At 45.0% G+C, this 26039-nt stretch overlaps 1 protein-coding gene across 3 annotated transcripts in view; it reads right to left on the minus strand.

The window, feature by feature from the left end:
- Positions 1–350: 350 nt before the first annotated feature.
- Positions 351–26039, minus strand: part of MSN (moesin) — a 278033-nt gene continuing 252344 nt past the window's right edge. For all 3 annotated transcript variants that reach the window (XM_069612528.1, XM_069612527.1, XM_069612529.1), the window contains exons 8-13: positions 20068–20231; positions 18446–18576; positions 12718–12878; positions 8662–8754; positions 5905–6138; positions 351–3422 (exon numbers count right to left, since the gene is read on the minus strand). In XM_069612528.1, the coding sequence (XP_069468629.1) occupies positions 3258–3422; positions 5905–6138; positions 8662–8754; positions 12718–12878; positions 18446–18576; positions 20068–20231 (948 nt within the window). In that variant the 3' untranslated portion in view covers positions 351–3257. The remainder of the gene's footprint in view (positions 3423–5904; positions 6139–8661; positions 8755–12717; positions 12879–18445; positions 18577–20067; positions 20232–26039) is intronic.

The following is a 26039-nucleotide window of genomic DNA, read 5'->3' on the forward strand; positions in this document are numbered from 1 at the left end:
CATCTCATGACATGCCCAGGCCGGTTTATGTGCAAACAAACACAAGAGGCACAATTACAAGGGAGCCATGCAACATGAAAGCATACCACTAAAACCAGCAAAGCCCAATCAAAAGCACCCGACGAAGGAGTTCAAAACAGGATGGATTTCCCACTCACAGGACATCATTGGTTCCTAAATGCAGACCGACTGGTCATTTTGGACTCTGCTTCCACCTGTGGCAATTGAAGACCCCAGTAAAAACAGTTTTTTGAAAGTGTTTTGGCATATTTTTTTATGGACGATCGTAAAAGACGGATTTGATTTTTCCATTTGACAGCAAAGGCATCACTCACAAAACAGACGCACTATTGTTTCCATTTCTCAAAATTTATTGGCACTTGAATAGGAGGACCTGCAACTGACCTGACAGAACTCTAATCTGCCTCCGATGGTCCTCTACGCAATGGCACGGGCTGGCCAAAAGAAAAAACAAGAACAGGCAAAAATGAAGGCGAAGCCCAGTTCTCCATGTCTTTAACTTAACCAGTAAAAAGGGCGATCAAACATAAGGCAACATAATTTACATCGATGGACAAACCAATGGAACAAACAAAAACATGTTCCAACACTTGCTGGGATGTTCTCCTTGGGAAATTTGCACATTTCCAAAATGTGGAACACATACATTTTATGGAGAAAAAAAAAACAGCAAATGCAAAAAACATTTAATTAAAAGTGTAAGGAAACAGAATTGTAATACTGAAAGCTTTTACATCATTTTGTTGCAAAATCTGTCCTTTTGTAATACAGTATATATTTTTAAAGGAGGGTTCATTCGACACCTTCCTCCCTGTACAACTAGTACATTGTAAATTGTGCATAGCTAGAAAAGACATACAAATCAAGATCCATATCATATTAGATACCAATGGAATATATATAATACTGGTAGAAAAGGGCAGAGCTGGAACAACCACACAAGGAGTGATTTTTGATAGGACATCAAACCCATGAAAAGTTGATGATGGTTTGGAACACAATAAAAATGCAAAATGCTTCCTATGGGGGACTACGAAGTGCTTGATCGTGTGGACGATTTCCACCTTGAATCGAAGAGCCATTGTTGGGTTTGGAAGCAATCGTTGCCGTTTAGCGATGATCGGTGCATAACCATTTCAGAAATATACTCCATAATAAAGCCTTTTTGGCACTATGCCAAGATTCGCAGCTTTTGGCAAGGACTAAGACAATTAAAAAATATATAGAATGCTTGCATTTTGTTCATATATGACCCTTCAGTGCAAATTGTTGGCCTATTTGTCTAGAGTGTATTTCTTTATTTATATGCTACATAGAGTTCGAGAACTTCCTACATAGTGCCACCACATCATTGGCAGTCTAGCTACAATCAGCGCAACTGCGACTGCGCACAACAGAAAGCCACTACGCATATATATATGGTCATTTTAAACCATGCACAAGTCATCATTCTAAACCCGATGGCAGCGCAATGAGGACATAATGGAGTGAGTTATTTAATAATTGCAGAAGTGGTATAAGTTGGTCATCAACTATTGAAGTATGAATAAATCACTTTAAAGTCTGCAAGCTTGTGTATTCGATTAGATTTCGTTTCGAAACTGCGCTGTTTTTTTTATTGCTGGGCATTGCCTAAGAAAAGAAACATACTTTTCATTAGCAAACTAGAAACCCCTGCAGTTATGAGCAGCTCAGCATGGCCACAGCCCACTTGCATAAGAAAGGCGCAATCTTTCATATGTCCCCAAAAAGCCCAGTGCGATGCAAGTCAAATCATTCCTGACCGTCCAATGGCAGTCTATTTCAGGTGCCTGCAAGCAGTAGCTGGTATTAAGTTTGGTATTGCATGAAAGCATGTGATAGGGGATTGGGGGTGGGGCAGAAATCAGCTTAGTTTAGTCACGAGGCTCTAGAAATAATACACGACTGGTAACTTCAACATCAGATTACATCATATCCAAAATAACCCTCGGGATATTAATCTGCTTCCAAAGCAGCAGATGACATTAAACTCTTTATTTTATTACAAAGTGAAATGTTTGACAGGTGCCATAACACTGCAGTTGCTGGGTCTGTCAAAGCTGAAAATCCACCCCCAAATAAAAATGCAGAGAGGTACATTTTAATTAATTTGACCACCAATTTTCCAGTTTCGGTTTTCTCTGTGCACTAGTCACAATACCACAATACCATCCTTACACAATGCAACCTTGTGATAACTGGAGCAGCAGGGTGAAAGGGGCAGAAGGATGCAAACATTCGGAGAAAATAGTTCAAAATGTTAAAACCTGCTCCCACGTCAAACAAATTAGTAAAACTGGTCCCGGATTTTAAGGATTAAGTACTGAATGTAGTCAAACCAGACTAGGGCGGGGAGTGCACATCACAGTGGACAGTCCTTATGGCTGTATAGACTGACAACAGCAATTGACTAAACATTGAGAATTGGTTGCTTTCACACTTGGTCAAGACAAAAACGACAGGATGGTTGGTATATTGCAGAGGCAGCTAGTAGTTATGAGGCAATGGTTGCTTGTGCCATGTGTGTTTTTGCAAATTGGTAGACCCAAACGAACCCTAGACTCACAAACACTGCTGTTCTTAAACCAAATACCAGCAAAGGACTCCATCCTACTTTGCAGGATAAGGCAGTGTGCTCCTTTTCCGAGCAGGTTTTTACCATTGACTGTATGCGTCACAAAGGAGTTTCGTTCATAAGTGCATTTATGCCTTCAGAGCGAGCTAGAACATACTGCTGCCGATGTAACCTCCTATTCTGCGACTTTACATCTTCAGAAGCCAAAGAATCTTGCTAAGTCAACGGCTTCTCCCAGGGTTGCTGGGGGTAGCAGCATCTCCAGCTTGCAACGCATCTGTAGAAGACGAGTGGAAGTATCCTGTGGGATTGTAGGCTCAGTGAACCAGTGAAGTGATAGTCATTTCAGTGAAGAGATATTGAGGTCATGTAGAGTCCAGCCCAAAGAATTTCAAGACCCTTCCGCTCCACGGAATGATGGCTCGAAAAGATGCATCGACAGAAACTCTCCGATGGCTGAACCACTGCAACTGCATCTTTGCGGAACTTTATAAATAAGACCATGGTCACTCCTCCGTAGTGGTTCCAGCGCAGCACAACTAGCGCAGAGAGGGATTCCGAAAGGGGGCGGGATATGGGCCTTTGTGGGGTATGGCATTGGGTGTGTGGGGGGGGGGGGGAGGGAGGAACAATGGAAGATTTACATGGACTCAAATTCGTCTATGCGTTGTTTGGTATTGCCCTGACGAATCTGGCGGAGGGTTTTGTACTTGTCTCGGCCTGCCTTCACATTCTCAGCATGGAGGAGGTCATTTGTCGTCTTCTTGGTCTCATCCCGAGCATTCTCCAGCTCTTTGCTCAGTGTCTAAGAATAAGAAAAACAATACAATGTAAGTTATGACAGTGAAAATGGAAACGATTATGATACGATAGGTTATTTAGAACTCGCTTAATACCCAGAGGTTTCTAATCGCGGACCCGGGGATCGAACCTGTGTTGCTCCGTGTCGTCTTGCTTCCAAGGCGAGCACATTGCTGCTGAGCTATCCTTCCGAGACTTTATAAGACATAAAAGAGGCTGGCTTGTTGTAGAGCACAGTTTATGAAGTCCTACACTCATTTGGGCAAAGAAGTGGAAGAAAGATTGAACGACAACTCTAGTGGTGTGCACTGCTCGAGGACATACCAATTATTAACTTCGGTGACTTGTACTTCTAGTGCTTAGTTCTCGGCTCTCTTCCTCCAAGATAATCGGAATTTTATATTGCCTAGGAGAAGGCATTGAATCCCAATTAATTTTTGTAATGCGCTTTATACCAGAAACCAGTCTCTAAGCACTGGACCGGGATTCGAAGCAGTGTTGCTCTGTGTGGTCTTGTTTTCAAGACAAAGGCGTTGCCACTGAGCTATCCTCCCAGCCTAATTTGTCAACCAACAGAAAATGACACCCTCTGGGGTTCCACATGCTCCCCAGGCCAAGCACATACCATCTTCTGTACCCGAGACCATAGTCTGAGAATATAGCAACATTCCGATAGTGGACAGAGGGAAGGGTTGTGTGGCAAAAAGCACAACCATGAAAGGAGTCACTGTGGTGCATTTAGTACTTCCAAAATCAGAAACCCACTTTCTACACCCAGAAAACATGATTAAGGTGAGTCCACTAAAAGCAAAGCTCCAGACAGCAGGTCACAAATCTCATTTAACAGACCAAGAAAACCATTTGGAACACATGGCTAGCTGACCTTGGTTTTATGTACCTGAACACCATCAGAAGACGAGATTATCTTGACATTTTTTAACACAAGACAACCTAACCAAAAAATACTCAACGTCAATTTCCTTTAGCGATGGTCACCAGGAAGGAAATGCGATGTGCCATCCCAACACGCAGGGGGGGGGGGGGGGGGGGAGCTTTCTGTATCCGATTTGGAGTTTTTAAAAGAGTCAAATTCCCTCGTTCACATAGAAATCATACAATATTTCATAAAAGAATAGAAGTGAGCTCTAAAACGACTTGAACACAATGCGGCACAATGCAGAGATTGACAGATTGGTGCAGCCACTCAGTCTGGCCAGAGGAAAAAGACAAGGAATGGGGCTCCCATTCCACCAGTTTAATGCCACTGCTAGCCTTGGGCTGAAAACCTGTTCCAGGTCTTTAATTCCACAATCCCACCCCAAAAATAACTCTTGAATCTGCTTATCCTATTTAAAAAACAGTAAACTACTTTGTTTTAGACAATTCTTTAACAACCAAAAACAATGACAGGCAGAGTTACACAAGTAATACAGTTATTAAAACATCCTAAGAGCCGAGTGCTGTACAATTCCAACATTTCCAAATACAAAGTTTAACATGTCTTTGCCTAGCATTTGCATCTATTTTTAAACTCGCAAAATAATAGTTGTACCCATCTTTTAGGGTGGTTTTCCAACTTAATAAAAAGCTGGAAACAAACGTACAGCCAGTTTCCCACCAAAAAGCAGCGTTTTCTTTCCCCATAAACCGTGACATTTTACCATGCAACACTCGACACTACGGCCAAAAGGAGCCACAAATGGGAAATGGCCAAAAATGTATGCTTCCTAAAAAAGCAAACAAGACTGGTGTGTGTGAACAAAAAACAGACAAATGCTAGAAATCAAACCGATAAGGCAAGAAAGCAGGAGTATTTACCCATGTGTTCAACTCTGCAGCTTAATAATCAGCGACAGGTGTTGCTTATAGAAGGACTCGTGTACACGGGCCAAAGTGCAGGTTTTCACTAAGACAGTAGGACCACAATACATCCAATGCCTACAGCGCCCTCTAGCAGTAATAGGCCAAGCTATGCGAATTGGACTATTTCCTAAGGCAACAGCTCCCTCTAGCGGAGCATTTTGTGCATTCGGGCAGCCTCTACTGTGCATGACGGCTTCAGACAAACATACATATGGCCTTTTATTAAATGGGAAACCTCTAGTTACGTATACTCGTCACGAAATGTAGGAACTAACCTATTTACAAAGCAAAAGTAATAAATATATACTAGCTGCCTCTAGCATAACACAGCTATCCTACATATTCTGTGTGATGTGTGTGTTGCAACTAGATGCCAGCACAGTTAAAAAGAAATGACACGTTGGCTGATTATGCAGCTGGACGGGCAAATTCTGCAATTTAGGGATCCAGATATGCACTGGGCCTTTCCTCTGCAACACAGGTCACACTTTCTTGGGATCTCCAACTCACTCTTCCCTGCATCCCCATTTTAATATTCTCCTGCTCAACTGCAAGACTTTAGATGCTAGTAAAGACAAGAGAATATACCCGGACCACGAGGTGGCAGGTTTTTGCTTTGGTACCTTTAAGTGCTGCTGCACCCGCTGATTCTTCTCGGCCTCTGTGGTGCGGTCCTCTTCGCTGCGGTCTTTGATGGAGACATCGGCCGTTAGTTCAGCACTCGCCTGTGCGCCATTTTCATCCTGCTCGTCATCGTGCTCATTCTCGGAATGCATGGGCTCCTGCACGTGAGGGGCGCTCACCGCCAACTTCAGCTCCTCCTTGGTTTTTTCAAGGTCCACTTGCACCATGACAGCCTGAGAAGATGATGGAAAGAAAAAAAATGCACTGACTGGTTACACTCGCTCCCATTTACATACACAAAGTACCTTTACAGCATGGACTACTCCATGCAAAGAGAAACAACCAACTTGAAGTACTGATAATATGTGAACTAAACTGTGTGCTTGAGGGAATTGGCAATGTTGAGGAATGTACAGTAAAGAAGAATGACTGGGATCTGTTTAATTGTGAGGTAAAGCAGAGCAAAGCGGATCTGGTAAGGTGGGTTATCTGGCATTAAGAGTATAGTGATGGAAGTAACCACAAGGTGAATTCCAGTGCTGTGATGTAAGGTGGCCTCGGTAGATTGCACGTGCGGGAGCAGAGTTCTGAAAGCTGGCATCCAGGTGGCCTGGTGTCTGCTAGGTAGATCTTTATGGCCTGTGACGAATTGCAGGAATTCCTCCCTTCTCCCCAAACGGGAGCCCTCGCCCACTTGTGAGGCTAGGGAGGTGAGCCCACTCTGTAATATTCTCACTAGGGGTAGAGGCAAGTAGGACCTCACCAGGGTATACCCCCCCCAACCTCTTTTGGAGACAAGGTTCCTGTGAGGAACTCCCTAGAGGAACTTCCAAAATAACATCTTCAAACCTTCCTGGTAAACATATATGTGAAGAGATAACCAGCACGTGTTATTGCCAGCAGGGAATATAAGACTTTTCTTTAAGTGCCTAGACAGAGTGGGCGAGAGACCCAGACAAGGGTGAGCGAGAGACCCAGACAAGAGCGAGCGAGAGAGACAACAGTAGATTCATGGTGGACTGAGGATCCTCGCAACAGAAAACCCATTCCACCAAGGGAGACAACGGCAATGCCAGTATTCAAAATACCATACAGCCATCGAAGGCAACCAGACGGAAGAGAAGCTGACAAAAAGCTATGAGACGCCAAACGCCAAGGGGGGCGGGAGGGATGCAAGCAGACCCTCATCAAAATCCCCAGTGACATTGGTCCTAAGAAAGAGGGGGGGGGTAATGGGGACAAGAGGCCTGGGGAGTGAAAGAATTATTGGAATGCGCGTACCCATCACAGTCAAGAGAAAAGTGATGTAAAACCAGTACAGGTACAAAGAAAAGTGAAGGAGAAGTATATTGGGGGTAATTCATACTAGTCTAGACCAAGAAGGTCTAATCAAAACAGAGGACCAAGTTGTAACAGAAAAACCTGAGACCAAGGAGAGCATAGTAGATGTATATAAAAGTAAAGAGCAGGAAGAATCCAAAGAATATGAACTGTTAAGAATAAGAAATAGCCCAGAAGCAAAAGATACGTGTTTGATAAGTTTACCAGTGAAAAGCAAAGGATTACTCTTGGGAAAGGAAATCAAGAGAAGAAACAAAAACTCAAGATCAAAGTGAATGCAGTGAACGATCTAATAAAAGTAGTCACCTAAAGATCATCTATTGAAAAGCAGTTGGTGGAAAACCAACAAACCGCAGGAGAAAGGAGAGATTCTCCGGAGCGAGTTAAGAGCATGGTAGTGTCAGGTAGGACTAGAGCTGGATGCTGGACAGATTCATTTCTGGACATTCACCAACTACTGACGAGTTGTTTGGTGGGCAAGCGTTGCAGGATAGGGAAAGATGGCCTTTGGTTTCTTTCATAAACTTACCAGTGAAATGTATAATCAGAGTCCTCCTCTTGACCTACCACAGTCCCCTCCCAAAGTCACATCCATCAAGCAATGTGCTGCAACTCAAAGTACAGCACAGAAGAGATTTTTCAGTTTGACATCCATTCAAGTAAGATTGGGATACTGTTATATGATATCAGCCGTGCAATGCCTTGAGCATGCTGCCGGGAAGGAATGCAGGGGACGTCTGGGTGTACAACAACATATGCTCTCTCAGGGATGATGCAAACTACTTTGCTGCCTTAGCAGTTGTAGGTCACGACTACTGCTGTGTTTGTTCGGGAGTTTGCTGAACCACCCTTTCTGATTAGGTTGAAGTTCTGACCTGAGATTTCCGCAGGCTTGAAGATGCTAAATTAAGGACCTACAAGGAAGTGCGTACTGCTACCTTGCCCGATAGTACTCTAGAGCATGCACTAATGGGACATTGTAGGCCCATGTAGGGCAGTGTGGCACGTGTCGCCATTTATTCTATTTCTAGCACTCGGAATAGAAAATAAGAGGTAAACTATTCTTGGGATGCAGGTTGTGGGGAGGGAGCTATTGTGAAGGTGGATCAGGATGGGAGGTGGCAGTTTACACGGCCCTCCCTCCCCCCTCCAGAATAAATTGTCCCACAAGCATTCACAGATCACCAAAACTTTGGCTCTTCGACTCAGTTTTGGAAACTCGTAATGACATGACCAACGTCAGTGTGAGGAATTGTGATGTACTCGCCTCACTACCTGCAAGCGTATCACCATCCTCCCATTTGTATCAAGTGTCTTCTCTGAATTAGGTGAATGACGTGAAAGGGCCATCAAGACAGTTTGCAGATCCCTAGATCTGGTGTCCAACAAAACCCATTTTCTAGTTCCGTGTTTACCTTCTGCTGCCACTCTTCAGCCTCACTCTCCTTCTTCCGTCTGGCCAACTCCAGCTCAGAGATTGTAGATGTGAGCTCTGCCAGTTCGGCAGCCTGTTGATATAGAAAGAGAAGCATACTGGGTCACATACCAAGTCTTAGTTAAGCTAATTTGTGGAGCGCAGATAAATCGAGAAAGCCCATGCCTCAGGGCACTGGGACACTGGCCACATCAAACTAGTCAGTACAGTGATCAAATAATGACTAAACTCCACAGGTCAAAAAATTACAATTAACACAAGCCTTCAAAAAACGCTCTCAAAGAGAATTACTCCCTTGCGACTAAGCACAGTAACAGCTCAAGCACATGGGTAACTTTTCTCCGTAAGATGCAAGAATGGGTGGAATAAAGTCTAAACAAGGACATTGCGCTTTCTCTAAAGAGTAAATATTAGATTTCCCTTCAAACCTTTTTGGGTCCACACCTCAATACACGTTTGACATGGGCACTGCATTGAAGCATGCTTAAAATAGAATCCAGAACTCAACCGGATTAAGGACCTGTACATTTCACGCAGCCAGATGCAAAAACAAACGTTACTGTAACTTAAAAAAATAGAAAGGGTTGAGTGGAGAACACCACTTCAGCTTCAATCCCTTGATAATTTTGTTGAGTCCTCGGAACTTATCAACCATCTGTCACTCAATATTAAGGAAGCAGTCAATGATCTTGCCCCACTGAAAATGAAGACAAAGACTGAAACCATGCCCCATAAAGAACACTTGGTTCTCTAACGATATTCTGGACGCCAGACAAGAAAAAAAGAGCTCTGGAAAGAGCTTGGAGGAAGGATCCAAATGATGATACCTTAAACTATAAAAAAATCCATCCTTAGCTACAAAAAACTCATTATTGAGGCTAAAGCTAAACACTATAATGAAAGAATTGTGAATGCAAAATCCAACAATAGTGAGCTTTTTAAAATCCTAGCCGAGTTTCAATATCAGCCTCTTCCCACTAACAACATCATTAAGGATAAGTGGTGTCGGGGCATTCATTTCTATTCAAGATCGACTCTCACAAAGATAAAATCAAGAAAGCCCTGAGCAACGTAGCACCAACGCAAACTACCACTGACTCCACTCCTTCCGATATAATTGAAAACACCACCCCTCAATTCTCATTTACGCACTACACCGAAGACGGTGTCTCCAAGGTCATCCAAGACCTCAAAGCCACTTCTTGTCCCGCAGATGACTGTCCCACAAGTATTCTCAAGGAGTCCTCACATACATTGGTTCCATGGATTACCAAACTGGTAAATCTTTCCTTTGACGAAGGCCTAGTACCGGACCAGTTCAAATCGGCCTGGAGTAAACCGTTATTGAAAAAGGAAAACCTTGATCCAGCTAACGACAACTATAGGCCCATAAACGTTTCCTTTATCCTCAAGATATTGGATAAACTCGCTTACCTGCAATTACAGACCCATGTTGAAAAACATAACATTCTGGGTACCCGTCAGTCAGGTTACAGAGCTCGTCATGGGACTAAGACAGCTATGCTAGATCTCAAATCCACCCCAGCCAGCATAGCTGATAAAAATCAAGCTGCATTGATATGTCGTTTGATCTCTCCTCAGCCTTTGACCTAGTTGATCACAGCTACTGGTGTCAAGGCTTGGAGAGGTCGCAAACTGCTCCGTAATAGCATCTAGATGGATAGCCTCCTTTCTGGGTCGCAGAATGGTTAGGGTCTGTGCAGGCAACAACCAATCTTTCCCCATCTCTCACAGACATGCGGCGTTCCCCAGGGCTCCCGTCTGTCGCCTCTGCTTTTTAATCTATACATCCGTCCCCTTCTTGATCTCCTAAGTAAACTAGGAGTGCAATATACAAACTACGCTGACGATACTCAGGTAGTCATACAGCCGAGTGGCTCTTATAGCAGTGACGTTGAAACAGTCAACAAAATATACAAAGCCATACAGGACTGGATGGCCTGCAACTCCCTTGCTCTGAATGACAAAAAAACCAAACTCCTTATTGTGTCATCTAAAAATATTCAGACTAAATTAGATACCAACCAACTATGCCAGTTTCCCTATCGCAGATATTATCATCCCCGTCCAGAAGAAAGTCAGGACCCTAGGAGTTGTCCTGGACGAAGAACTTTCCATGAAGTCCCATGTTTCCAGCATTAAGTCTAGCTGCGGCCTCATAAACAAGCAAATAGGATACATTCGCCCATTCATCTCAGAAGAGAACTGTGCCCTCTTGTCCACGGCACTGATTAATTCTAGATTAGACTATCGCAATAGTCTTCTAGCCGCCACTACTGCGTCCAACATCCAATCTTTACAAGTGGCTCAGAACAACGCGGTGCGCAATATCTTCAACTAGTTTCGTCGAGCACACATCTCCACATTTCGGAAAATACTTCATTGGCTTCCGGTCAAACATCGTATAACACACAAGGTGCTTATCACGACCCACAAATGCCTTAGTCTCAGCGGTCCAACATACCTGTCGGCCCATATTAATGCCAAGCCTAACGAGAGAAATCTTCGCTCATCTACTGCAGTCGTCGTCAAACACTCCAAATTTAGGACAGCCAAACTTGGAGGCACCACTCTTGATGCACAGGGCCCCCTTCTTTGGAATACACTACCAGCCCGGATACGGCAGATCCAGAGCTATACTGTATTCAAATGCACCATAAAAACTCACTTCTTCAACCTGGAATAACTCATTGACTCCGTCCTCCTCTACTGCCTCTTGTGCTCGTCTATGTCTTGTCTTTGTGTGCGCCCTGAGGCCTACGGGCATGTTGGCGCGTTACAAAAATTAAAATAAATAAAAAATGAGTAAAGTCATTTAATTAACAAACGGGGGTTCTGTGAGCAAGATTGCGTCAAGTCTCTTGCAACCCACATGCAAGCTACTCATTCGAATACTGCCAGTCCATGAATCAGATCAGAGTTGCATTGCCTTCATGCCTATCACTCCACCCAGTGGGATCTTGCATGGCTTCCTGAAGAAATATTGGCAGCGGGGTGGAGGTTGCAAGGGTCTTTCCCATGCTTGCCCCGCCAAACCACACTACACCCTTATTGCTATGTAGAAATGGCATTCAGAGTAGAACATCCAGTTTTAACCAGTAGGGTAAAACGAAAACAGAAAGGTTCTTTGTATTAATCACACTAAAGAGAATGTTTGCATTTCATGTACTTATCAATCTACTTTCAGTGCACCTTTTCCATACGGATATGTATAGGTAATGTTGGAGGAGAAGTATATAAGAAATGTTTCACACTATTTGTTTCCACAAGTCAATATGCAGTCGCTACCATACGTCATGCAGCTTACACAGCGAAACCTTTTAACCTCTCCTCGCCCGGAATGATCATAAGGGAGTAACCCACAGACACTACTGATTTTATGCAATGCAGTCAGCACTTCTACTGAAGTGTCTCCGCCCTCATCTGCCCAATATAAATGCAGAATAAGGCCCATAAAGCAAAGAAAAAATTAACAGGGCTTGAAGGCCCAGCACATGACCTGGGATTCTTGCAAACATTACCAGTCTGATCCAATTTGGTTTTACAATATGTTGGAAAATATTTGTGTCACATACATGGTTTGCTTGCAGTGCATGGCCCTGTGGTTCATAGCAGCCTCTGGGACAGGGCACTCCAGGCCTTTGGCGCTCCAAATGTTTTGGACTACATCTCCCATCAGCGTTAACCAGCATAATCAATCGTGAGGGATCATGGGAGTCCTAGTCCAAATCAACTGGAGAGCCAGAGGATGCAGAACCCTGCTATTTGTCCTTAGTTTGTACGTATCAAATTAATTTTTTTCAATTTGTGTAAACCTAATCTATGCCAAAATAAGTATTATGCCATCTCAATATTCTTTTGTAAATTGAACCACTTGTTGCCAAGACTTGTAATTGGTTAAACGAAAGAAATCCATCCAACTCATGAGATGGAGGAATGTTTGCAAATGGGCCGGATATATCCTGGGAATACAGAGAAGATGAAAAGAGAATGGCAACACTAAGTGCGCACGTACTAGCTGCTCTTGGTTCTTCAGCTGGTCTTGAGACTGCTTGAGAAGTGCCTCCTTGGCTTCCTCGGCAGCCTGCCGTTCCTTTGCCAGCTTCTCGGCCTCCTCTTCAGCTCTTTTCCGCTCTTGCTCCAACTCCAAGGCCCTGAGAGTCTGTTCTTCAAGTTCTAAACAGAGAGTGGACAGATGCACATATGAAATGACAGGCAGTTTGTGTGTATTCTTCATGTGGATGGCAGCAGATGGAGCTTAGAGGGTTACATTCAATTTAGACACTGGCAGCTTTGGTGTTACGAGGGAGCTTTTCGGTCTAGCGTCATACGTCAGAATGTGATCGACATTTTTAGTTCCCATTTACAGATGGCACTTTAGCACCACCAACTAAGGACAAAATATTGATAGTGTGCAGAGGGGTGGACCTGCAAAGGTAGAACATGTCTGCAGGCCTCCTTAAATCACGTGGTTTTGACTCCCCTGGTATGATTGGTCTCCTACCTCACTGACTAATGTGTTTGAAGAGATGAGAAGCAACAGACCCCAATACCATCCCACAAGGGTCCATCCTAACCGCAGTCATCTTCACATCTAGATGGATCCACTGTGGTTATGGCTAGCTAGCCCAGACGTTAAGACTCCCCAATATGCCAAAGACATCCAACTCTACATATAGGTCAATTCTATCAACGAGATGCATGAACTAAAACTCAGTCTCTCACTCATCCAAGAATAGATGTCAAGCACCTGCAGGATTATGAACCCCATAAAGACAGATTTCACCCCCTCGAGGGGTCTACCAAGCAAGCACAGATCCGGAACTGCACTTGCTTGATAACGCCACCTGTATATACTGCATGCATATGCTTTACCAATTTGACAAGATCACCCATAGGAAAGCTTAGTTATGTGACTTAAGAAATACACATTACAAGCCAAACAATTTAGGTTCCGCTTGCGGCGACAGCAGTTGACTCGGGAAACCAGTCATTGGAATTGAAAACTTCTTCATTCAAGCCCTTTCTTACTGGTCTCCGGGATGATAGGAAGTGTATGTTTCCATCACTTTCTCTAAAAGAGGATTCTCTGATCCAACCATAAATGTATAAGGACTAGCGGGAACACAAAAACAAAGAAAAACGCCTTTTATCCACACATTCACATTAACGGAAATGGAATCCTGCAGTTTAACAAATTACCAATTATAGAAACTAGACTATTGCTTTGGGTGTTGTGGTGGGTCGGAAGAAGGAATCTGACTCTTGGAGGACATTTCCAAATTACTTTTATTTCAATGAACGGCCTAGCTTTCCCTATTCTAAAGGAGATTCCCTTCCCACCCAAAGGAACTAAAAATGTGTCTGTCGTCAGGAAGTCCCAAAGGAAGAAAAATCCTCCATCCAAATCTAGTTCTACCCTGACCATATCACTAAGAAACTAAACGTAAACAGCTTCAGGAGATGGACTGGATTCTCCTACTATACTAGTTAGTATTTTCCAACGGCTTCTTCATATCAGTGTCTTTATTCTGGTTATTTATCTGGCAGAATCTCCAGTAATCGTTTATTTCTTGTATGAACTCTTGTAATTCCTCTACAACATTCTTGTATTTGAGATTCTATTTAGCGCAGTATTTATGCCAACCAATTAAATAAACCTTTGAGATACTTTCTCACTTGTTGAATGTTTCTGCCCAGTTGATATTTCCCCATTTATGGATTATAGCGCCACTTTTCGGTACTTGACAAACTTACCAGACTGTCATTTCATATCTTTGCAGCTTGTTGCTCATATAGTATTTTCCCTTTGTTATTAGGTTCCAGTTTGGAACCTTCATAGATTTCCCATCCTGGAATAATCCATTCCCTCCTTCTCAACCTTATACAGTTCCAGTTACATAGGCTTATATTAAGTAACTCTTCATGAGTACTGGGGAGTGTTCCTCTTCTAGTCTTCCATGTTCCTCGGCGACAACCTACTTCTCCAGTGCTCTTCTCCGGTACTGGGTTTCTCCTGCCTTCTCTTCATGAAGCCCTGGTCTCTGGCGGTCCTTCTGCTGTATGCAGAGTGGGCAATTGGGAAGCTGCTCGTGTTGCCAATGACTTTCGTTCTGCATGCTTGTTGATCTCCCGTTCTCGGCTTCCCTTGCGCCGTACAAAGGCTTTACAGCTTGGAAGTTGATCATGCTTCCAGTTACCTTTTCGGATAGTCTTGGGGTGTTTGGTTGGGCACCCTACCCACCACGGTAGAGACATGGGGCCTCATTACAACCCTGCCGGTCCTGAAACAATGGTGGCGGTAAATCCGCTGCCACCGTTTCTGGACCGGCTGATTCAGAGTTCTGCTGGCGGGAGGTGTCACTCCCACCAGGTCTGACCTGGCGGGAGTAACACCCCCCACCTGCAGGTGGAAATAGAAACACCGGCTCTGTCAGACGGAACCGGTGTTTCCATTGTCCCCATCGAGTCCTATGGGACTCCATGGTAATGGGTATTTACGGAATTTCGCCGCCGGAATTACCGGGTCACTGGGGTTGTAATGCCCCAGTGATTCCGGCAATCACTGAGGCAGAATGGTATTTCGGGTGTGGCGGCAGCCTGCCGGTTTTTCCGGCATGGCTACAGCCGGACTCGTAATGAGGCCCATGGTCTCGCCACCTCCTGCAGCAGGACTCTGCTTTCCTGCAGTACAATGGTTCTCCCGTTGTTGAATATGCAGAGTCCAGTGTCTCACTCAGGGATTCAGCCGCTCTTCTAAGCCGCGGTCTCCGCGACTGTTCTCTGGTCCGCCTCGTGTGCTCATGCCAGGGAGCTTCCCTGGAATAGGATTAGTCTCTGCTCCTCTAACTTCCTCCTTTCATCCCAGTTAATTATGCATGAACTCAATCTCCTTCATGCTGGTAGGTTCCAGCCTTGCCTTCAGCCAAACAGGTATAGTCTCTGTAGCAATTAATCACATATATGCTACTAAACTGTGTGGATTAGGGAGTTCCTCACAGGAACGGGAGTCCATGTGCCCTATACCCAAACCCTTAGGAAAGGGACTTGCAAAGTGGGCTCACCTCCTTAGTTTCTAAGGGGTAGGCTCCCCCTTAGGGAGATGGGATGAGTACCTTCGATTTGACACATTGTACACACAAAAAAGGTCAAAATCCCAAATCTAAGCTCCTAAATGCATACATAGCATTGATGTACAACAACACAATGCAAGGCACCCTTCTCCATTATATTGCAATTCCGAAGACTGATCATTGCAACAACAAAAAACCTGCAGCAAGCTTAAGGCTCTAAATCATCATTACCCCCCTAACCCCCATGCTGCCAATGTCTCATGATCTACACGAAAGGACAACATGGACGCCACATTGAGCCTGCTGTAGGACACAATCACAACTCTCCACTTTAACAGCCACAACTCATTTTTACAAATATGGCAATAGTTAGAAAGACCAGCCCTTCTAGTGGAAGATCTGATTGGCTTTGTGGGATACCGGGGAAGATACTGCAGTTTCCACAAGGTGCTCAATGCGGAATGTCCACAGTCCCAGTCAGAAAACTGCTGATGGTCCCGACTGCTGGCTGTTCAAACCTTGTAACTTTGACTTATGACAGGTTAACAGTGGCATCCTTCACCACATGGATGGGAAAATATAACTGACTGTCCACTAGGGAAGCAGCTAAACCAGAGGAACGAACTGCCAACACTCCTGTGGTGCAGCTGTGCGGTTAGCGGATACCACACAAATTGGTATAGGGAGGCAATTGTGAGGGCGGTATTGTAACTATCGTTAGCCTGAGTGGCCTTATAAATTAGTACGGGTTCCAAGGTGGAGGTCTCAATTGTGGGTCTGTCAATGAGGTTTCTTTGTCCTGATCCTTGTATCTGCAAGAGGGCATGCGGCATTAGATGCAATCTGTGTCTTCATGAAGAAATCTAACAATGCTTGAGTGTACTACCCTTGCGCTTCGTCAGCCAGCGGTCTTAAGCGAAGCCATTGTTCTTTTCCAGCACTACGTTTGATGTGAGGGGGGCAGCCTATCGAGGACCATGGCACTCACTTGAGATGGGTAAAGAGGTTTCTTGGGGGGAAGCGGGGGGTTTCTGATGTCATGAGTGCTTGTGTAAATGCATTTTGGTTGGATTTCGTAACACGAAGTCAGACCACAAATCTGAGGTCTGAGTGCGACACAATTGCAATACCATGGATTTCTATTTGGGCTGGTGCAGACTGTGCTTCGTCCTTTGACTTCTCCATCGCCCAGGAAAAGGTCATGGTGAGGAGTCCTGGTACAGCTTGTTTCATCAGCAGGCTTTTGAAGGAAGCTTCCACTGTTGTCCTCTTCATAAAAAGGATGATCCAGGTGTTGCGGTCTTCACGAGGGACACATTCAAACTAATTTGGAGAACATGGAGAGAGCTGGATGGATAGTTTAGAGGCAATAGTGCAAGCTAAACTGGTGCAACCCACATTCTTGGGTGGATCCAATTTGTGGGAATGAGGGAGAAAAAAATAAAAACGGTAGTAACCTGAAGGAACCTTCCCTTGATAGAACCGGAGACATCCTTTAGCAGCGGTGGTTCAACAGGCGGTTTCATTCCTAGATCCTCTCTCTTTCTGGAAGTGCTTCGACTGAGCAGCAATGCCCCTTCCTCCTAGGGGTAGTCAAGTGAATAATGTGCCATGGTTGGCCCATGCCAACTATGGTGTCGCAAATAGTACCATACCCCACTCACTCTTGAAGCAACATGCAAAAGCCCTCACTAAAAGGGGTTCGACGGTATCGTGCATGCACTGGAACAAACTCCAAAGTGGAAGGGTGGTGTGCACGGACAGAGACTTCACGCAGTGGGTGCTCAGTCAAGCCAGGGGACAGGGTCTGTGGGTAAGATAACCGAATTAGACACCCACAAGAGTGTCTTGAAAAACAGGACGTGCTAGCATTAACCAACTGCAGAGGACAAAAATTAAAAAAAACACAAACACAAAGATGCCAGTGCATAGCAAAATGTAGAGAGGGCCAGTACGGCATGCAGGAGCAGCATGCTAAATTTGCCGACCTAAAGATTATTAACTCTGCAAAAAGTTGCACTATGGCAACTACAACTCATTTGAACAAAAAGCTAGGCATACAATTAACTGATCATGAGACTGAATGCACACAGGATACTGCACATTACTATTCAAGTGATGTGCAGTGAAAACTTGCACTTTTCAACTGAAAAAGGGCCCAATTAGGCATTCATTACATTTCCTTTGAGAGCAGTTCTTATGAATATTTAATTTCTGCTTTATATAACTTCGTGACTGAGCAATCTAACCTTTTTATCAAAGAAACTTATGAGAAATGATAATTGAATTACATTTGACACATTAGCCTTGAGAAAGCCTGATCATGGGCGAAACTGTTGGCCACACAGTCAAACTCCCAGGCACCATGTCTATGTACCGGTCATTATATGTACTGTTTGACAGTGTGAGATTATTTTGTACTCAATAGTTTAGTAAAACACCAATTGAATATGTACTGGATTGTTAAAGTACATTCTATTTTTCATTAAATACACTTGACTGTCGGTCATACGACTTCCATTTTTGATTAACTTTGGAATTGGGTGTGCCCATGTCTGAGAGAACAATTTCAAAATGCAAAAAAACAGCTCTGGTTCACATTTCAGCTTTGATCATCGGGTACAATCACGAGCAGTTACAAGATCTAAGTACAAGTCAAAGGAAAATGACCTTGCTGTGCTTTCTTGGTCTGATCCTCGATCTGTCTCAGTCGCTCCATCAGCTCCTCCTTCTCCTGCTCGATCTTTTCTTTCTCCTTCTCCGCCATCTCCCGCTTCTTCTTCTCGTTCTCCAGAAGTGCCCTGAGAACAGAGACCAAATCATGTTCAGAGCCTCCACTCATAAGCAGATTCACAACTACAGAGGCGATGGGCCCGTGAATTGGAAGAGCACATTGCATACCTCTCAAAGAAGCGCCATTAGCTCAACAGATGTTTGAGACTACAACTCCCATTGGATCGACTCCGCACAGTGGCATTAGGATAGTCACAGTCAAAACATCTGGGGAGCCACAGGTAGCAGACCTTTATGGTCCGAAATCTCAATGATACAAGTACAAAAATGTAAAGTAACAATTGCAGTAACAAAAATTTAAGTGTTGGATAATGAAAGCATGAGCACTATTACATTTGCAACCTGCACATATGCCTTTTGGGAACTACTCCATCTCCTCCATCATCTCCGATCTACCATCTAGTGAGATTCTGTGAAGAATTCATGCACCTCAACTATATATTGTTCTGTATAATCGTAGTCTATTTAAGACTGGTTAGCCAGTCTAAATAAGTATTCAAACTCAAGTGGCTTGAGTCTTTTAAACGTGTGCTTGCTTTTCGTTTAGTCAGTTGCAAGCACACTTTGTGATTATTTTTTTTTTAAGGCCAATTGATAGTCCTAAGAATCAGTAATATTTAAAGTACAGGATTATAGGAATACTCTTGTGAAAAAAATATTTACATTCTTTTCAGTGTTGGTGAAAACCAATGTGCCACTCGGAGCACTAAATTCCAATATCCATAAAGCAAGTGCTTCAATGTTCTTAAACACATGTAGGTAGACATAGCCCATTTAAACTTTTGCCCATAACTTGCTACTAACTTAAACTGAGACTTAAAAAAAATAATCTTTAAAGGTAAACTTGCAAGTATTCATCTTTAAAAAGACAACACTCCAATTTGATCATTTCAGGGTTATTGCAGTGTAGTCGGACCTCGTCCACAATCATGTGTAGGTTATGTTTGTCCATTTTTCACAATTCTATGCAATCTAATTGAATAGAGCATCACTTGTCACAAGCTATGAATAGAAAATTCAATTGAAATGTACCAGCAGCCACACCAACCAGTGAATGGTCTCAGGAACCAAATTTGCACTCGTTGCAAACCCTTGCAAACTTCCGATTCAAGCTGTTAATTTCACAATGGTCTAGTTTAGGGGAGCCATCTTGGTACGGTTCGGATGTTTTAGACTACAACTCCCATAAACTCGAGCCAGCTTGGCGATTATATCACGGGAGTTGTAGACCAAACCCTCTGAATATTGGCAGACTGGTGCCCCCTCGCCCTGCCTTCCTCCCCACTTCTTGCCAAATGGAACCCAGTGTCATCCATACTGTTTTGCACATCACATTCCAGAGGCTGCTGCAGGGAAGGGTTCCCCTGCAGGGCTCTGCTGCTGCAGGGAAGGTTGCGGTTTCCCGTGCAGGGCTCTGCTGCTGCAGGGAAGGCTTCCCGTGCAGGGCTCTGCTGCTGCAGGGAAGGCTTCCCGTGCAGGGCTCTGCTGCTGCCACTCACCGCTCCATCTGCTTCTGGTGCTTCTCCTCCCGGGCTTGCGCCTTCATCTGCTGCACCTCGATGGTGTCGGGTTTGCGTCGACGCATGTACAGCTCGTGGTTTCCCATACACAGGGCCAGGATGCGCTTGTTAATCCGTAACCGTGGAGCGTAGAATACAAAGTCCTGAGGGAGAGACACACAAGCAGTGTAAACCATTGAACGCTTCCAGCACAGAGAAGACGCGGGGAAGGGGGGGGGGGGGGGGCGAGTCTGTAAGGAGGCCCTTCAGGAGACCCCGATTGAAGAGGCACTCCGTGCAGGGTCTGGATTCCCAGCACGAGTGGATGGAGGTAAAAAGTGTCAACATGGAAAGTCACAGCAGAGTATCAGTAGCGGTAATGCTCAAACTTGACAGGCGACGCTGAGCTTGCTGCAATAGGCGACGTAGCATTCATGTGCGCAAGTCATCAACCCACCACCGTGCATGCCATGCCATCCCCCCGCCCCCACTCAAAGGGGGAGCTTCTGAACATATTAGATTTGCATGTTGGCTGCTTCTTTTCACGGTCTCGCATTGTTTCATGCACCAGGAGCTCTTTCGAAATACTTTTTTTCGAAATAATTTCGTCGGAAAAAATTATCAAAATATATGGGGGGTGGGGAAACGGATTTCAAGGGGGTGGGGATGGAGTAGGGTTTCAAATACATGGAAGGGGGTGCTTAGGGGTCATCCACAAATATGTTTAAAATATGTGATTATTTTAAAGCGATTAGTTTTTCGAAATGATTTCATCACTTTTTTTTTCCAAAAAAAACAATGTTGATGTAGTGGCATAACACCCATCTCACTTATTTTTACATGGTTTCTCTGACAATCTCAATAAACAGATGAGCTCTCAATTCAATAGAAGATGAGGCGGTTCCAAGACCTGAAAAAAATGAGACGGCTCACATTTGTGGGCCCTGGGCTCACCTACTGTCAGACTGGGGCATACAAGTGGCTCAGGCACCAATGAGAAATTAGCCCTCAGTCATTGGAGCGTATAAGGAGTATCCCAACGGAAGTTTTTTGGTAACACGCTTTGCAAATTGTGCATTTTAAATAATATCTGTCGAGAAATGCGGCTTCAAAGTTATGTTATGTTATTTTGCATTTATATAGCGCCTTATATACCATTGGTATGGTCTGAAGGCGCTGGTAGGTTGAACGCCCTTGGGAACCGAAGTTCAGATCAGTAGAGAGATTAGAGAGTCAAAAGGTGCGTGTGAGCACCGGATGTGTGTGCAGCTCATGCAATATTCGTTTGATAGCTGCTTCTTAGCGGTAGGTGTGGTGGTTGAGAGATCAGGAGAATGTGTTCGTTCGGGCAGGATTTATCCAGAACGCATGTGGCTGCGTTAGGCCTGAGGAGAACGCCTGGCTGGGGGGTGTGTAACCAGCAGTGTTCACTTAGAGTGATGTGGAGTAAGCGGCGGATGTTGGTATGAGAACAGTTATACCGAATGGTGTCAAAGTATCTGTGTTCTAGTTGAGTGGTGATGTAAAGGAGAGAGTAAGCGTGGTGGTGCGATATGATGGGTTATATGCTCTTTCAAACGTTCTCTGTATTCCAAACCGTACTATATACGTCATGCAATTCTATGTGCTCCAGTCCATTCTGTGCACTCCTATCCGCTCCATGCACCCCCGTCTGGTCATACACTCTGGTCTGCTCCATGCACGCGCTCCTGCCTGCCCCTCTACGCACGCGCTCCTGCCTGCCCCTCTACGCACGCGCTCAATCCGCTCCACACACTCAATCCACTCCATACAATCGCCTGGTCTGTACATTCATCTGCTCCGGCGATCTACACATTCTCCGCGCTTCCGTATTCACTCGCTATCCACACTCATGCGCTCCACATACTAGTCTGTTCTACACGCTCATCCATCAGGTTTACGTACTCCTGCGTTCTACTCACTTCTCTGCATTTACGCACTTATCTGCGCTACATGCTCGTCCGCTCTACACACTCATCCGCTCAACTTGTTCATCCATTTAATACACTCATCCGATCTAGATATTCATTCGATTTCCACACTCATTCGAATTATATAGTTATGTTCTTCCACTCCTGCATTCTTCCGCTCAGCGCATTCATCTGTTCCACCTGCTTCATTCATTCTAACTATTTCATCCATGCCATTCACTTGGTTCATTCCTCATGTATTCTGTCCATTTCAGGAGTTTAAATCTCGTTACTGTTTCCGTGTGATTTACTTATTAACCATTTCACTGCTTTGATCTAGTTTGTTTAATTCCGTTTGTCCTTCTAGTTTATATTAGGGGTTATCAGCTGTCCATTTCTTGCATCAGGCAGTTTGTTGGATTGGTGTCGTTGAGGAGTTGTTAGTCTGTTTTGGGTTAGTTTGGTACGGGTTGTTTTTAGGGGAAGAGCCAGGTTTTCAGTAGTTTGCGGAAAGATGTCAAATCCTCAGTTAGGCGGATGTGGGGAGGGAGTCAGTTCCATAGCATGCGGGCCAAGGCGAGACTGATCTGCCTAACCTGAGTTTGTCTTCGGTATGATCAGGAGGCCAGCTGAGCTTGATCTTACGGTGCGTGGGGGGTGATAGGGTTTTAGCTTGTCTTGAAGTTATTGAGGCCCGGTTTTATGCAGAGCTCGATGTGAGATGCATAAGGTTTTGAAGATCATCCTTCCGGCTACTGGAAGCCAGTGCAGCGTCTTAAGGGTTGGGAAGATGTGGTCTCTTGGGCCGAGCGCAAGTAGCAATTTGGCTGCCGCGTTTTGTGCCCTTTGGAGTTTATTCAGTTGGTACGCGTGGATTCCGAGGTATAGGGGGTTTGTGTAGTCCAGTCTTGATAGAACGATTGATTGGACCGTGGAGAGTCTGTTGGGAAAGGAGATATGGAAAGATGCGCCAAGGGTTTTAAGGTGGTAGCGGCAGGACTTTGACCTAACACTCTCGCGCCAAGTCAACGTCTCAGAGTCAAGGTTGCATCCAAGATTTTTCCCCTAGTTGGAGGGGGTCGGTGATTTGCCCATGGCGGAAGGCCAGGGTAGCGCTTGCAGAAGAAGTTCTGAGTTGCCACATACCATGATTTCCGTTTTGGAGGGGTTTAACAAGAGGTGGCTTTGGGACATCCAAAGTTCAATGTCAAGGAAGCAGGATGCCAGGTGAGGTCGGGAGTTGGGTTTTGCGTTCAGGAGTTTTAGAATTAGTTGTGTCGTCAGCGTAGATGTAGCACAGGATGTTGCGTGAACGAATTATTGGTGGGAGGGTGATCAAGTAGATTGAATAGGAGGGCGTATAGGCATGCTCCTTGTGGGACTCCTGTGTAGACTGGTTGGGCTTGTGAGGAATAGGTGGAGAGGATCGTTATTTGGTACCTATCTTTGAAGAATGAAGCTATCCATTTAAGAGCAGTTCCACGGATTCCTAGGGAGTGGAGGCGGTCAAGGAGGATTGAGTGATTGATTGTCAAAGGCGGCGGATAGGTCAAGAAGGATTAGAGCGGCCCATCACGCGGAGTCTGCCGTAATTTTAAGGGTGGTTTCAGTTCCGCGACGGGCTCTGAAACCTGATTGTGCGGGGTCTAGGAGGTTGTTGGCTTCGACAAAGGCATTTAGATGGGAATAGGCGGTTCGGTCATTGAGTTTTGCATGGAATCTGGTGTTTGAGATGGGGCGGTAGTTCTTGGGCTCGAGAGGGTGGAGCAAAGGTTTTTTAATTAGAGGTTTGACATGAACCGTTTTGAATGGGTCGGGAAAGATACCAGAGGATAGGGAGGCATTTATGATGGATCTTGCATGTTCTCATGCGCAGGTGGAGGCGAAGACTTCTTTGAGGGTTGTGGCTGGCCAAGGGTCCATCAGAGAGCCAGATGGTTTGCGGGCAGATAGAAGTTTGATAAATTGCTCTGGAGATATTGGACTAAAGGATTTGAACGTTGGTTGTGTAGTGGTCACAGCCGATGGACTGGTCGGTAAGGGGGGGGGTATTGTCTGGTGGATGTAAGAGAGCTAGTTTGGTGGCTAGAGTATTTGTTCTTTCGAGAGCTGTGGTGTAAAAGTGGAGGGAGAGAGAGTCACACAGTGATTGTGAGGGGGTCAGGATGGTCGTGGTGGAAGCCGGTTTGGTGAATTCGGAAATGATTTTGTGGAGTTCTTTGCTTGGATTTTTTCAGTTTAAGATTCGGGCGTTGTAGTGGGCTTTTTTTTGCTTTCCGGATTTCGGCCTTGTACTGATAGAGGCGTCGGGCCAAGGTGGCCCTGCTCTCCTGGGTTTTGTCTTTCTGCCATTTGCGTTCTAGGTATTTATATAGTTTAGTGGTCTTCAACTCAGGAGTGAACCATCTGGGGAAGGGGCCACGGCGGGTTGATGGTTTGCAAGGGGGGGGGGGGGTGAGTCGCATCAGAGATGCGTTGAGCCACAAGTCAAAGGTGTCAGGGGTTAGTTGGTCATTGAGTTGGCAGGTAGGTGGTGGAGACTGGAGGAGTGCATCGGCTAGGACCGGCACGACTATTAGTTTTCTCCAGCATTTGCGTACATTCGGAGGTTCAGATTCGAGTACGGGAAGAAGGTCGGGTGAGCGAATGGTGAAAGAGAGAATGAAGTGATCCGACGAGATGATCGGGGTGGGTGGGTTTAAATGAATCCGGGTGTTGGAGCTAAAGACAGCTTCAAGAGTGTGTCCTTTATAGTGAGTCGGGCCATTTATGTGGAGTTGGAGGTTAATCGCGTCTAAACCGTCAACCAGTGTGTGTCATAGGGTTGATGGGGATGTCGAGCCATATGTTGAAGTCTCCAAGGAGGGTGAGATTGGGATGGTTCAGTTGAAGGGTGGCAATGGAGTCGCAGAGGTTGTTTGCGAATTGTCTATCGTAGTTAGGGGGTCTGTAGATTATTAGGAAGCTATGTGAGAGCGACGGGGAGAGGGATAGTTTAACGAGGAGAGATTTGCAGGAAGGAATGGAAGGTTGGTTGTCGATGATTGAGGCGCGGAAGAGAGACTTGAAGACGAATGCTACTCCGCCCTCCTCTAGAGGGACGGTTCAGTGGGATGAGGGAGTATTCAGGTGGAAAGGCTACATTGGCGATTGGGGCAAAGTCGTCGGAGAACCAAGTTTTGGTGATGGAAACCAGGTCTGGTTTGTCAGAGGCGAGGAGGTCAAAGATGCAGTGTCTGTTTTTTGCTACGGATCGGGCATTAAATAGGATGCAGTTCACATCGGCAGACATGGTTTGTCTCGGGACTGGAGCGGAATGGGGTGGAGGCGGAGGGAGTGGAGGCTGGCGAGGGAAGGTGACCAGCTGCACGATGAAATCCCTCCAGCAAAGCGGGTCCAAGCTAGCACGTTGGGACTGCAATTCTGGCCTAGCCCTACAGTCCAGTCCAAGCCTTGTAGCACCCATTATGCATTACACAACTAAGGCAGGTTTAAAGGCATAACTTGAGGGCTCGACATGCGGACTAAATTTAGAGTGACATACCCAAGAAATTCAATTAACAAAATCCATGCAGAAATCCCGCCAATGTATTTATAGTGTTCAACGCTATAAATAATCAACAGTAATAAATCCAACACACCTAAGAAAAACGCAAATACTCAGTAGGGGGTCTTTCATCCCATTTTATAGCAGGATAGACTGGACTCAATTCAAATAAACTAAAAACGGACCTCTTGGCTAAACAGGAAGGTTGCTGAAAACTGACAGTGCCCGCAGAACTAGGCTTTAAAATAGTAAAATGGAAGTTTGCAAGCACGAGGCTGCGCATTTCAGTTGCAGTGAAGGTCACATTTGTAAATATTGAGGTCCCCCTCCCCCACATTAAGAAGTGCCATAGAACTGAACTAGTAAATTGCATGAAACTTAGCCACGCGCCTTTACAAGGGTCGGTGGACCCAAACTATGTGCACCACTGCAAAATATGCAGCAACACACATTGTCAGACAGGAGACCCCAATGGGCTCGTGCAAAATAATACT

Source organism: Ambystoma mexicanum, chromosome 5p (assembly GCF_040938575.1).
Source record: "Ambystoma mexicanum isolate Mex_15411 chromosome 5p, UKY_AmexF1_1, whole genome shotgun sequence".
Lineage (NCBI taxonomy): Eukaryota > Metazoa > Chordata > Amphibia > Caudata > Ambystomatidae > Ambystoma > Ambystoma mexicanum.